The sequence below is a fragment of the Schistocerca cancellata genome, chromosome 1 (genome assembly GCF_023864275.1).
Source record: "Schistocerca cancellata isolate TAMUIC-IGC-003103 chromosome 1, iqSchCanc2.1, whole genome shotgun sequence".
Lineage (NCBI taxonomy): Eukaryota > Metazoa > Arthropoda > Insecta > Orthoptera > Acrididae > Schistocerca > Schistocerca cancellata.
Window position 1 is genome coordinate 1,092,604,472 of NC_064626.1, and position 13,955 is coordinate 1,092,618,426.

General features: G+C 44.7%; 1 protein-coding gene across 2 annotated transcripts in view; it reads right to left on the reverse strand.

Moving 5' to 3' along the window:
* The window catches only part of LOC126091445 (RCC1-like G exchanging factor-like protein), a 149,855-nt gene that overhangs the window by 92,536 nt on the left and 43,364 nt on the right, over positions 1-13,955 (reverse strand). For both annotated transcript variants that reach the window (XM_049907062.1, XM_049907063.1), the window contains exon 4: positions 3,397-3,499. In XM_049907062.1, coding sequence (XP_049763019.1) covers positions 3,397-3,499 — 103 coding nt within the window. The remainder of the gene's footprint in view (positions 1-3,396; positions 3,500-13,955) is intronic.

The following is a 13,955-nucleotide window of genomic DNA, read 5'->3' on the forward strand; positions in this document are numbered from 1 at the left end:
AGTAACTTAATTATTTTTCATCACAACATTTCTGGGTGTGCCAGATATAGGGTTAAAACCAGTTATCTGTGCACAGTCAATTGGTGTAATTGGTTATGTCATAACTTCATTATACCTCAAATTATGCAGTAACTAATGTGAAAGTACTTAATTCTTTATCACAGAAAAAACCGACAATGCTGACACATAAGCATACTGCTAAAATTTCCTGATGAGGAGGGCCGTCAAGGTGAAGTGTTATGAGAAACTGTCCAGAGAGGGTGTTTTTGCTCCATGACAAGCCCCCACCTCATTCTGCACAAGACACATTTACACATTTGTTTCTTTGGGCTATCAAATTTTTTCTCATCCCAATACTCTCCTGAAATGACACCAAGTGATTTCATCCTCTATCCTCATTGGAACAAACCACTCCATGGTAGGCTTTACAGGTTGCCAGTGAGTTGGTTTTCGGGGTGGAATATTTTCTGCAAAGCCAAAATGCAGGCTTCTACAACCACGGTCTTTGCCAAGTCATTCATTTTTGTGAAAAACGTGTTGCATTGAAGGGTGAGTTTGTGAAGCAGGATTAACATCACCAAGTTTCTTAGTCACAACTGGATTTTTTTGAGATGATAACTAGTCCTCATAATGTAATTAAGCTTGAATGGCTTCTAATAACCAGGCCATTATACTGCATGCATTCAGTATTATTTTCCGTGGTAATGCTGCTTTCAGTTTTTGCAAAGCTCCAGTGGCTAATTAATACATATATCCCTGAAATAATTTTATGTCCCAGACATTTCACTGCTCTTTGTTTTCAGTTGGCCTGTAAGAGCTGAAATTTCCAAGGTGCCTTGGCTAGTAGCATATTTATTCACTTCTTACCAGAAAATATGTGACTCACTCTGCACAGCTTTTCCTTGGAGGCTGCAAACCTACAGAGAATAAGTTCACATCATCTGCTGTAGTAGACTGTTAGGCTTTTTTATTTGTTTGTTTGCTTTTCATTTAACAATCAGTTTTCAGACATTGTCATAGATTTTAGTCCATATGTACAAAGGTTTAGTTAACACACATAAGTGCACACATTGATATAAATAGTTACGATCAGATATCATCATTTTTCGTAGCAAAAATAAACTTATGCCTATATACACTGTTTTACAGAGAGACTTTACAATGTGAAATTAAAAGCATACATTGATATAGTGTGTGAAGGTCAGAAATTATCATTTTTGTGTTGCAAAAACAAACTCCTGCTATATACACTGTTTTAAAAAGGGATATTACAACTTGAAATCTTCTACTGAATAACTGCTTTTCTCTGTTAATAAATGCTTAAGTTTATTCTTTAAAGTATTTAAATTATCTGACTTGAGGTCAGATGGGAGTCTGTTATAAAAGATGGTTACTATTATACGTGAATTATGGGCTGCAGCCTTTTTTTCTGCAATTCTGTGAAAATATTCCCTTCCCTGTGTATTGTACTTATGTACATTACTATTTGTTACATTATACTCTGAGTTTTGTTTTACAAACATTATTGCCTGCAGGATGTCCATGCTTGTAATGTCATAGCAGTAACAGAGTAAGAGAGCAGTATAAAATAAAGACAAAGCAGCTAAAGGAAAGGAAAAAAAAGAGAAATCACTAATTATTGGTTGGTTGGTTGTGGGGACAGGACCAAACAGTGAGGTCATCGGTCCCATCGGATTTGGGAAGAAAGTCAGCCATGCCCTTTCAAAGGAACCATCCCGGCATTTGTCTGAAGCGATTTAGGGAAATCACGGAAAACCTAAATCAGGATGGCCGGACATGGGTTTGAACTGTCATCCTTCCAAATGTGAGTCCAGTGTGCTATCACTAATTATGAAAAACTAGATACTTAAATTAAATATGACTGAGGATGATAGCAGAACAAAGAGCTGGAGAGAAAGGAGGTTCCTCTCTATTAATTCCAGTGGAAGGAAAAAGTCTACATCATGCTTATGGAAAAGCAAGTATTAAAGTCACACCCATTTACCTGAAGAGCATGCTATATCACAGACATTGATTTTACCAATGTTTACCCTCTTTCTGCATCCAATCATTCTTACTAACAGCTTAGTGGTTTCTATGTTGACACACAAACAAGAACAATGGATCCACTAGTATAATATAGATAATTTCAAATATGACTCTCCCTTCCATACACCATAGCAGTGGTGTGTAGGGATCAGGCAGTGTTAAGCAGAGGCTTAAAACAAGTCATCAGGCTGACAACCAAGTCACTAAGGTTGAATTGCTGGAAAATTGTTTCAGCATGATTGATATTTTTAAAGACATTGGAGATCTCAATTAGCCAGTTTCTAGATGGACAAACTTACATCCAAGGTACTTGTGTTGGTAATTATAATCCCAACCATGTACCTTCCGACACATGCCTTATTCACTCCATTCACGTAAAATAAAACAGTTCATCCAAAAGTTATGAAAATTATTCAGGTTATATATCACATAAGAAACTTGTGCTGAACACTAAATTTTATTCACTCCTTGATTGCAAATTACATTAACATGGGTTCTAACAGCACTCGCACTTGACTTGCATATACTCATCATTCATGATGTAAAATGATTTAACCCTGTCATCTTTTTCCTGTAGGCATCTTTTCAATATTAATCATTTTCATAACCAACAAACTAATATTTTTAACACATTTCCTGCAATAGCACTCTCATACACACTCATGTCTTGCTCATTTGATGGCTCTGGGTATTGCACACGAGTGACTGCTGCACTGCCAACCAATCTCTAGCACCAATTCGCACCTTCCAGAACTACGCGGCATCCTCCTTAGTGATGTCACAAAGAGGCATGTTGTGCTGCAGCAAAGAAGTGTAAGGGGCAAATTGATCCATCAAATACCGGATTGACATCTATACCCTTACGCAGTCAATAACTCCATACTGATAAGACACAATACTCTACCACATCATAACTGCCATGCTTCAGTTTTGCACATGTTTGCCTCTTACAATGAACATAGTGATAGCCTTTATTCAATTTTTCAAATTTGTTCTGTTGCTAGCACTCCACTGATGATTTACCTATTGCCATGTCCTGCTGTATCTGTTGATCAGTGGTTCTGAACAGGTTTTCTACTTAGTTCCTGAACAGGGCAGTTTCCTCCAACAATGCATTATTTTGACAAAGGAAGAAAAATATTGTCAAATACACCAGCATATGTGCCACCTTTTTTGTCTATGACAACTACCACCTGAGAAGCAGAACTTTTATCCATTTTCACTTCCTTGTACTTTCATTTTGGAGATTCTTTTCATTAGGGAGAGGAATGAGCATTAAAATTATAGAGAATACTTGATACCAATATTTTACAAAAGTAAAATAGGCAATTTAAATGTTTCATTTACCTATCTGTGAATCTGTATTTATCCCACAGCCGAATACTTTGTATCCATCCTTGGCATCTACAGCAAATGCTGTAAAACCATATCCACATGCAATGTCCACTATCTGAAATACAAGAGTGGCTTGATTGAACTCTCAAGAAATCAGTAATTAATACAAAACAATGGAAACTCGAGGTAGGAATATCAACAATATAGAAAAAGATAGATTGCAACTTATTGTAAAGTTAACATGCTGAGTTGCAGACAGCACAATTAAAAGAGACACTTTCACATAAGCTTTTGGCCTCAGCCTTCATCAGAAAAAAAGGAACACACAACAGTCATTCACACAAGTAAGGGCACATGACCTCCAACTCTGGCAGCTCAGATCAGAATGCAAGTGTCATGAGGGATGGAAGTAGCAATCTGGAGGGGAAGGAGAAGGGACAGCAGTGTATAGGTGAGAGAAGAGAGAAGCACTGTCTGGCGGAGTGTGCATGGACTAAAATTCCAACATGTGCAGCATCAGGATGTTGTGGGGCAGAGATCCGGGGGAAAAGGAGCGAGAAAGGAAAGGAGCAGGAAAAGATGGGTGGGTATGTTGGCAGAGGGTGGCAAACAAAGAGGGTCGAAGATGAGGATAGGGAGGAGGTGATAGGACAGAGGGGGCTGAAATTGTTGGATGGAGGGTGTGGGGACAGTCTGTTACGGTAGGTTGAGGCCGGGATAATTATGGGAGCAAAGAATGTTTTGTAAGGATGACTCCCATCTACACAGTTCAGAAAAGCTGGTGGTAGAGGGGAGGATACAGATGGCTTGGGTATTGAAGCAGCCATTGAAATCAAGCATTTTATGTTCAGTTTCCTTTTGGTCACAGTGACCATTCATCCTCGTGGATAGCTGGTTGGCAGTCATGCTGTGCGATGATTACAGCAGAGCTGGTAAATGACATAGTTGCTGTCACAGGTGGCCCAACCACTGGTAGGGTAAGATAAATCTGTGACAGGACTGGAAGTGCTGGGTGGGTGGATTGGGCAGTCTTGCACCTGGGTCTCCCACAAGTATAAGATCCTTGCGGTAACGGGTTGGCGTTGGGAGTGACATAGCAATGGACTAGGATGTTGTGGAGATTTGGGTGGATGAGAGATCACCACTTTAGGAGGGTGGGAAGGATCTTGGGTAGGATGTCCCTTATTTTAGGGCATGATGGTAGGCAATCAAAGCCCTGGCGAAAGACATGGTTCAGTTTTTCCAGTCCGTGGTGGTATTGGGTAATGAAGGAGGCACCCTTTGTGGCTGGTTCTTGAGGGGTAGTGGGAGGATTGGGGGTGTGAGGAGAAATGGCATGGGAGATCTGTTTGCGGACTAGGTCTGGGACATACTGCCTGTCTGTGAAGGCCTTGATGAGACCCTCAGCATACTGGGCATGGGAGTTCTTGTCACTGCAGATATGCCATCCCTGGGTGGCTAGGCTGTATGGAAGGGAGTGTCTTGGGCCCTAAGCCCAGATCATGAAGATATCATCAATGAAACTGAAACAGGAAAGCAGTTTAGCATTTTCGGAGGCTAGGAAGGTATCCTCAGATGGCCCATAAACAGGTTAGCATAGGTGGGTGCCATATGGATGTCCACGGCTGTGACGCAGATTTATTTGTATACCTTCCCTTCAAAGAAGAAGTAACCGTGGGTTACGATCTCACCTTTTCACTTGCATAAACAAGAAAAAATCGCAAGGTAACAAGCTGGGCAAATATGGCAGATGTGGGATGGCAATAACAGAATGTCTGGTCAAATACTCAGTAACAGATAAAGCAGTATATGGTCTTGCATTGTCATGCAGTAAGAACCAGTCCTGAGAATGCCACAAATCGGGTCAGTGATGCTGAACTGCTTGTTGCAAATGTTTTGTGCATTTGATGTACAGAATTGGTTTCACTGTTTGACCTGGAGAAACATTCTCATGGTGAACTAATTCTTTACTATCAAAGAATGTGATCAACATTGTCTTCGTTCTCGAAGGTTGTCGTTTGACATTTTTAAACACTAGTGATCTAGGACTCTAACCATTTAGCACTTTTGACACTTTGTGTGGGGGTCATACTGGTAGCACCAACTTTCATCCCCAGCAATAATGTTACACAGAATGTGGGATCACATCTAGCTCAGTCCAGAAGTTCAGCAAAAATTCTTCGTCTTTCCTCTTTCTGTTTGTCTGTTAGTGTGTGAGGGACAAGTTTTGCATTGAGTTTCCATTTTCCTGAATCTTTGCGTAAAATGTTATGACACACATCACAGTTCGAATTAAGTTCTTCTGATATTGCATGCACTGAATCTCTGCCTTCCTGAAACCTTTTGTGCCACTCGAAAACACAACTTCTTGAAAGTGCATCATTTGCAGATGCTTGCTTAATCACTGTCCCCACTTCACCATCGGTTTTCCTGAGCTTAACGCAGAACTTAATGTTCACTCTTTGCTCACAATGAGCATCCATTGTGTCACCATAATTAAATGCACCAAGAATTTAAACAGTGCATTGCTAAGCACAACCCTGCCACCTAGGGAGTATGCATAGAAACATGGCCAAGATCATTTCAAAATGCAGATGTACCTGGTAACATAAAAACAATAATTGTTGCTTTTAGTATTGCAAACTCAGAGATAAAGAGAACTTATCCTATAACTTTTCTGACAAAGGGAATATGTCCTGTGGAGTATCATCCCCTGCTCAAACTGTTCAGAAGGGAATTGCCCAAAAAAGTATCTCATGTACCATTTTGACAGGAAGGGACGTATAGTATGAAAAGCCAACCACAGAATAGCCATTTGTGGAGTTCTCTTAAGTATCATCATGCTATTTTGAAGCAGATGCCCACACAGTATTGCCTACTTCAGAGGGCCTGCTGTGTAACCTCTTAAAGTAGGATAAGGTTAGCCTTAAATGGCTCTGAGTACTATGGGACTTAACTGCTGAGGTCATCAGTCAAGGTTAGCCTTACTTGAATGATATTGCCTCAGGTGGTGAACAAAGATCTTCTCAGTTTCTAGAACTCAAGTTAGTCATTGGTTTGTCACACGCTGCAATGTCTTACCTATGAAGCTTGTAAGTGGTACATCGTGATAAGTACTTGGAAACTAAAGCACTTCTCTGGTTACAGAAGAAGCAGCAGATTATGTTTATGGTTGGTTGGTTGGTTTAAAGGCGGGAGAAGGGACCAAACTATGAGGTCATCCATCCCTTGTTCCTAATAAAACAATGCCACAAGTGTGAGAATAAAATGGACGAAACATATAACACAAAACGGAAAGAAAGGAAAAGCCACAAGAATGAAGGGAAAGCAACAAACACTAAAAGGAACAAAAGAGGACAAGAAAACAACAGAGAGACGCTAGAAACAGAAGAGAGTAAAACATGAAAGGAGATTACAGTAGCTGGCCAACCACGAGAATAAAAAGGGAAAGCCAGCCACTCTGCAACACATTAAAACCTCCACCCTAAAAGCACTAGGGTGGAGGACACAAAGGAACAAAGGAAATGCGCTAAAACCTACATAGAAATATAAAACCCACTCTCACAGATAAAATGTAAAACTAAAGCTGCTATGGAGGCATTGTTGCTCAACATCGAAGGCAGGGTGTTGGGAAAGTTAAAAGTCTGCTGCAGAGAGGCTAAAAGTGGGAAGTCCAGCAAGAGGTGGACAACTGTCATTTGGGAGCCACAGCGACACTGAGGTGGGTCCTCGCGACGGAGTAGGTAACCATGTGTTAGCCACATATAGCCAATGCGGAGCCAGCAGAGGGCAACTGATTCCCTGCGAGAGGCCTGCATGGAAGACTTTCATTCATTCATAGTCTCCTTGATGACACACAGTTTGTTGTGTGCGCTGTTATGCCATTCCGTCTCCCAAAGCTGGAAAACCATGCGGTGTAAGATAGAATGCAGGTCAGCTTTGGAGAAGCTTATCTCCAGAAGCGGTTTCCACGTTGTCTGTTTGGCCAGCCTGTCGGCAAGTTCGTTGCCGGGGTTCCAACGTGTCCTGGGGACCACACAGACACCATGGAATGGCAGGACTGTTCCAGGGCATAGATGGACTCCTGAATGGATGCTACCAGATGGTGGGGAGTGTAGCACTGGTTGATAGCTTGTAGGCTGCTCAATGAGTCAGTACACAGAAGAAATGACTCACCACGGGGGATGTACTAAAGAGCATGAAATAAGGCCGCCAGCTCTGCAGTGAAAACACTGCAGCGAACTGGCAAGGAGTGCTGCTCAATATGTCCTCCATGAACATATGCAAAGCCTAAGTGACCATCAGCCATTGAACGATCAGTGTAAACCACTTCAGAGCCCCGGAAGAATCAAGAGGAAGCGACAGTGGAGAGCGATGGGATTAACAGAGTCCTTAGGGCCATACAAAAGGTCCAGACGAAGCTGCGGCCGAGGCGTACGTGACCGGACCACAAGTAGTGGTGATAAAGGGAAGAACTCCAGTTTGGAGAGAAGGGACCGCATGCAAACCGCAATCGTTAGCCCCGATGTGGGCCACCGATGCGAGAGATGGACTGCCGCGGGCGGGGAAAGGAGATGGTAATTTGGATGCTCAGGGGAACTATGAATGTGTACTGCACAACTGGCAAGCAGTTGCGCACGTCTGATCTGCAGTTGACGGACACCAGCCTCCACCAGTACGCTGGTCACCGGACTCGTCCTTAAAGCTCCTGTTGCTAATTGAACCCCACAGTGGTGCACAGGGTCGAGTAAATGCAATGCTGAAGGCGCTGCTGAACCATAAACTACACTCCCATAGTCAATTCAGGATTGGACAAGGGCTCTGTAGAGCTGCAGCAGCGTAGAGCGATCTGCAACCCAATTGGTGTTGCTCAGGCAACGGAGCGCATTGAGGTGCTGCCAGCACTTCTGCTTAAGCTGACAAAGATGAGGGAGTCAAGCCAATCAAGCATCGAAAACCAGTCCTAGGAGTTCATATGTCTCTACTACAATGAGTGGATCATCATTAAGGTACAGTACAGGTTCCGGATGAACGGTACAATGCTGACAAAAGTGTATGACACACGACTTTGGGGCTGAAAACTGGAAGCCGTGGGCTAGACCCCATGACTGCACCTTGTGTATGGCTCCCTGGAGGCACTGCTCAGCAACAACAGTATTGGAGAAGCAGTACAAAATGCAGAAGTCGTCTGCATACAGAGAAGGTGAGATGGAGGGACCGACAGCTGCTGCTAGACCACTAATGGCCACTAAAAATAGAGAGACACTCAATACAGAGCCCTGCGGGACTCCATTCTCCTGGATATGGATGGAACTATGGGAGTCACCAACTTGGACACGGAAAGTACAGAGTGACTGGAAGTTTTGGATAAAAATCGGGAGTGGTCCCTGGAGACCCCATTCATACAATGTGGCAAGGGTATGATGTTGCCAAGTAGTGTCGTATGCTTTATGTAAGTCAAAAAAGACGGCAACCAGGTGCTGCCATCTGGAACAGGCTGTTCGGATGGCAGACTCGATGGACACAAGATTATCAGTGGTAGAGCGACCCTGGCAGAAGCTGCCCTGTCATGGAGCCAGCAAGCCACGTGACTCCAGGACCTAACACAAGCACCAACATACAATACGTTCCAGCAGCATACAAAGAATGTTGGTGAGGCTGATGGGTCGATAGCTATCCACATCGAGTGAGTTTTTACCGGGTTTGAGCACCGGAATGATGGTGCTCTCCTGCCATTGTGATGGAAATACGCCATTGCACCAGATCCAGTTGAAGATGATGAGTAGATGTCACTTGTAGTCAGATGAGAGATGTTTAATTCTCTGACTGTGGATGCGATCAGGCCCAGGAGCTGTGTCAGGGCAATGTGTAAGGGCACTGAGGAACTCCCACTCTGTAAATAGGGTATTATAGAATTCACTGCAGCATGCAGTGAATGAGAGGACGTTCCCTTCCAGCTGCCATTGCAGTGTGCGAAAGGCTGGGGGGTAATTCTCTGACGCAGAGGCTCGAGCAAAGTGCTCAGCAAAGTGCTCGGCAATCGCGTTTGTGTCAGTACATAACTCACCATTTATGGTAACACCGGGGACAACTGTTGGGCCCTGGTATCCGAAAAGAAATTTGATCTTTGCTCAGACTTGGGAAGGTGGCATGTGACACCCAATGATGGAGACGTATCTCTCCCAACACTCCTTCTTCCATTGTTTGATAAGGTAGCAAAAACGGGCACGGAGTCGTTTAAAGGCTATGATGTGCTCCAGGGAAGGGTGCTCCTTATACCACTGTAGAGCTCGCCAATGCTCCTTAATTGCTTCAGCGACTTCCGGCAACCATCAAGGGACTGTCTTACATCTTGAGCAACCTAAAGAGCGAGGGATCGTGTTTTCAGCCGCAGAAACAATTGTGCTAGTCACCTGCTCAACCATCACATCGCTGTCATCATGTGGGGGAGATTCAGCGGTGACAGCAGAGATGAAAGTTCCCCAGTCCGCCTAGCTCAAACCCCATCTGGGCTGGCTCCGGGTGCCTGATGCTAGGGCAGTGACAGGAAGATGGGGGAGTGGTCACTACCACACAGGTCGTCTTGTGCTCTCCAGTGGATAGATGGGAGAAGTCCTGGGCTGCAGATTGATAAATCAATGGCCGAGTAACTACCATGAGCCACACTGAAATGTGTGGTGTCCCCAATATTTAAGAGGCAGAGGTCAAATTGCGACAGTAAAGTTTCGACATCTCTGCCTTGGCCAGTAAGCATGGTACCACCCCACAAGGGGTTATGGGAATCAAAATCTCCCAGAAGTAGGAAAGATTTAGGGAGTTGATCAATCAGTGCAGCTAATACATTCAGGGGTACTGCACCATCTGGAGGAAGCTATACATTGCAGGCAGTTATTTCCTGCGTTGTCCTTATTCTGACAGCCACAGCTTCAAGAGGGGTTTAAGTGGGCACAGTGTCACTATAGACCGAGTTTAGGACATAAAGGCAAACTCCACCTGATACTCGATTGTAGTCACTACGGTTCCTGTAATATCTCTTATAGCTGTGGAGGGCAATGCAGATAGCAGGTGTAAAGCTTAACAGTTGCCGTAGCTCAGCCAGGCGGTGGAAAAAACCGCCGCAGTTCCAATAGAGGATGACATCGTGAGACTGGGAAGGCATGGAACATTCAATGAGGCAGTTTAAGCCTCAGAGTCACCTGCTGCCACCGATTTATTGCCTGAGCAGTCTATATCCATTGTGGCTGAGGGTCTGGCGAAATCTAGGTCCTCAACGGACGCCAAAATCTCCACCACATCCTCAGCTGCAGAGCTTGTAGGTAGCGGTGGTATGGGTGCCACTGCAATTTCCTTGGTCTTAGGGGTTTACTTTTTGGATTTCTCTCACTGCTCCTTGGGTTTCTCTGGCTGGGAGGACTCCACTGGCTCAGTCTTTGAGACTGAGGATAAGCATGAAGCCCTACGACCAGCTGCTTTTGGGCTTTTCAGCCACTGGCGGGTGTCGTCTTCCCCACTAGCAGAAACCTGGGAAGGGAGTGACCCAAGGAACCCCTTCCTAGTGAGCTTCTCCAGCTTAGAAGTGGGGAGGGGGGGGGGGGGGTTGCTCCCGAAATAGGTGCTGCAGGAGCAACAGGGAGGGGAAGGCCCCCCACCATCAAGGGGGCGGGTGTAGTCTTCTGGATCTGAGGGGGGGTGACCTGGGTTGGCAGAGCTGATGGTACCAGCACTGGCGGCGTAAGACAATGTCATACACACGGGATGCAGGCGTTCAAATTTTCTCTTAGCCTCAGTGTAGGTCAGTCTGTCCAGGGTCTTGTACTCCATGATTTTCCTTTCTTTCTGGAGAATCCTGCAGTCAGGCAAGCAAAGTGAATTGTGTTATCCGCCACTGACACAGATGGGAGGCGGGGCACATGGAGTATTGGGATATGATGGGCATCCACAACCTCAGCATGTGATGCAGGAAGACATAGGGCTGAACTTCCAGCACTTAAAGCGCCGCATCGGGGGAGGGATATAGGGCTTTACATCACACCAGTAGACCATCACCTTGACCTTCTTGGGCAATGTACCAACCTCAAAGGCCAAGATGAAGGCACCGGTGGCAACCTGATTATCCTTCAGAGCCCGGTAGACACGCCGGACGAAATATACACCTCGCTGCTCTAAATTGGTGTGCAGCTCATCATTGGATTTCAAAAGAAGGTCTCTGTGAAATATGATACCCTGGACCACATTTAAGCTCTTATGGTGTGGGATGGTTACAGAAACATCCCCCAGATTGTCACAAGCGAGTAACTCCCATGACTGGGCAGAGGATGCTGTTTTGATCAAGACTGACCCAGATCTCATTTTGGACAAGCTCTCCACCTCCCCAAACTTGTCCCCTAATTACTCAACAAAAACCTGAGGCTTCATCGTCATGAAAGATTCCCCATCAGCTCTCGAACATACAAGGTACTGAGGCGAATAAGATCCGCTGCCACCCTTAGCCTGACGTTCCTCCCATGGTGTGGCCAGAGAGGGGAACGATTTTGGGTCATACTACTGTGCACTGAATTGAGCTCGTGATCGCTTACAGACTGCTGGTGTTTCACCATCAGCAAGAGATGATGGACTACGCTTCATCGCATGCCATCCGCTCTGATGCCACCCACTCCAACCAGGGGCCCTCCCCATGGGCGCCACCCAGCCACAGCGAAGGCCATCTGTCAGGATGGCCATTGCCAGGAGTCCCGATGCCTCAGGCAGGTGGGCATCTACTCCTTGGCATACGTGGGGAGTTAACAGCACAGGCATCAGCAGAGCAATCCCTGAGTGGTCAGGGGGCTACAACCAACAGGGTACATGGCGGCCCCACCACAACGGACAGACTACCATGATGGATATCATGTGCAAAGAAGTCCATGGTCATTGTCGAAGCAGAAGTCGACACTGCATAGTACATGGTGGAAAATGCACCCAGGAAGGTGTCCTCACCCAAGAGATGGAGAACTGGCAGGACTGCAATGGGACGACGAGAAAGTGGGCTAAAGATCTCAATGCACGATGGACATGATGCACCATGTAAGGTGCCCTTCCCCAAATGGCTCACTCTTCGGGAAAATTTTGAAGAATGGAAGTCAAAACCCACAGGGGACCATCACATAAAGGCCAAAATGTGTGAAACTTCTTTTAGTCGTCTCGTATGACAGGCAGGAATACCTCGGGCCTATTCTAACCCCCAGACCCGCAGGGGGGATTATGTTTATGTCATGTCTGCCAAATCTGATCAAAATACAAGATGAGAATTCCTTATGACTGCTTATTAAGTTGTCACAGCTTGCTGTACTCAATTTGGTCACTACATGGAGGCATGTCCTGAGCCTTATGCAGGCTGGAATCAGATTGCCACACAGAGAAACAACAATTGCACTCTTCTTCATAGTTGGAAGACAAATTCCTGTTGCCCCTTTCCACGAAATCTTGGGGAAGGTAAAATGTTGGATCCATGCTACCTGTTGCAGTCACATCAGCATTAACATTCTTTCATTGCCTAGGTAATGTCTGCACTATCAATGTGTAAGCTCCATTGTGCAAGTACAGCTGTTACTAATGACAAGGATTGTGTCTTGGAAGTCCTCTGATAGCACCTCATATTTTTATGGAATTAGCACTTGAGCTTTTCCAGCATTGCCCACTTGTTTCTGGCTACAGAGTGTCATTACACCAAACGATAACATGCCTTCTGAGTCATCCTCAAGGCTTTGCATGTATCAACAACATGATGGATCATGAAGGTGATACAACCCACATATCCATGGATGCTGCTACAAAATTCACACGCAGCTATCTGGGTGTACAGTGAACAGTTAGCACTACTAAACATCCATTCCTGCAGCTTTCTTGAACTATTCTGCCTTGCATGTGAATCCAGGGATGGAAGTGGTTGCTTGAATGAACAGTGCCATTCACTTCCCACTGAGCATCATCTATTCACCTGAGGGATAGAAAGCATAATGACATGTGAATACAAAAAAATGATCGCAAAGTAATGATGAAATAGGTCATATGTCTGGTATTGAGAAGGCATAAGTGCTTTCACTTGATAAGACTTAATGAGTGTTACTAACTTCTGGGTACACATTGTGACTGCCCCTGCTTGCAAATCAGTAGTGAAAAAAGTGACAAGTAACACATTATACTTGTTACTGACAAACGCAACAACATTCTCCTCAGCTCTCTCACCATGTGGTCATCATTCTTATGGAAGGAGTAATACCTTTTCACAAAGATGATGCTTATTAGTCACGGGTCTGGAGACAAGTGCAAATGCCTCTTAACTGTGTCAGTAGCTATAATTACCCCAAAAGGGTCCCACTGTAAAATTTGGGCCAGATTATTGGCGAGATTTAGCTCAGCATTTCTATTTCCTTTCTACCTACATGAGGAACCTGTGACAGTTGGCAAAGGAATTGAGAGACTTCTTGGTGATGTCTGGCAGATATCAACATTAATTCCACCGGTACCTGATGAGGTGTCTTCAGTACATGACAATATCAATGAACTGTAGTCGGATGATTTACAGCCTGTTC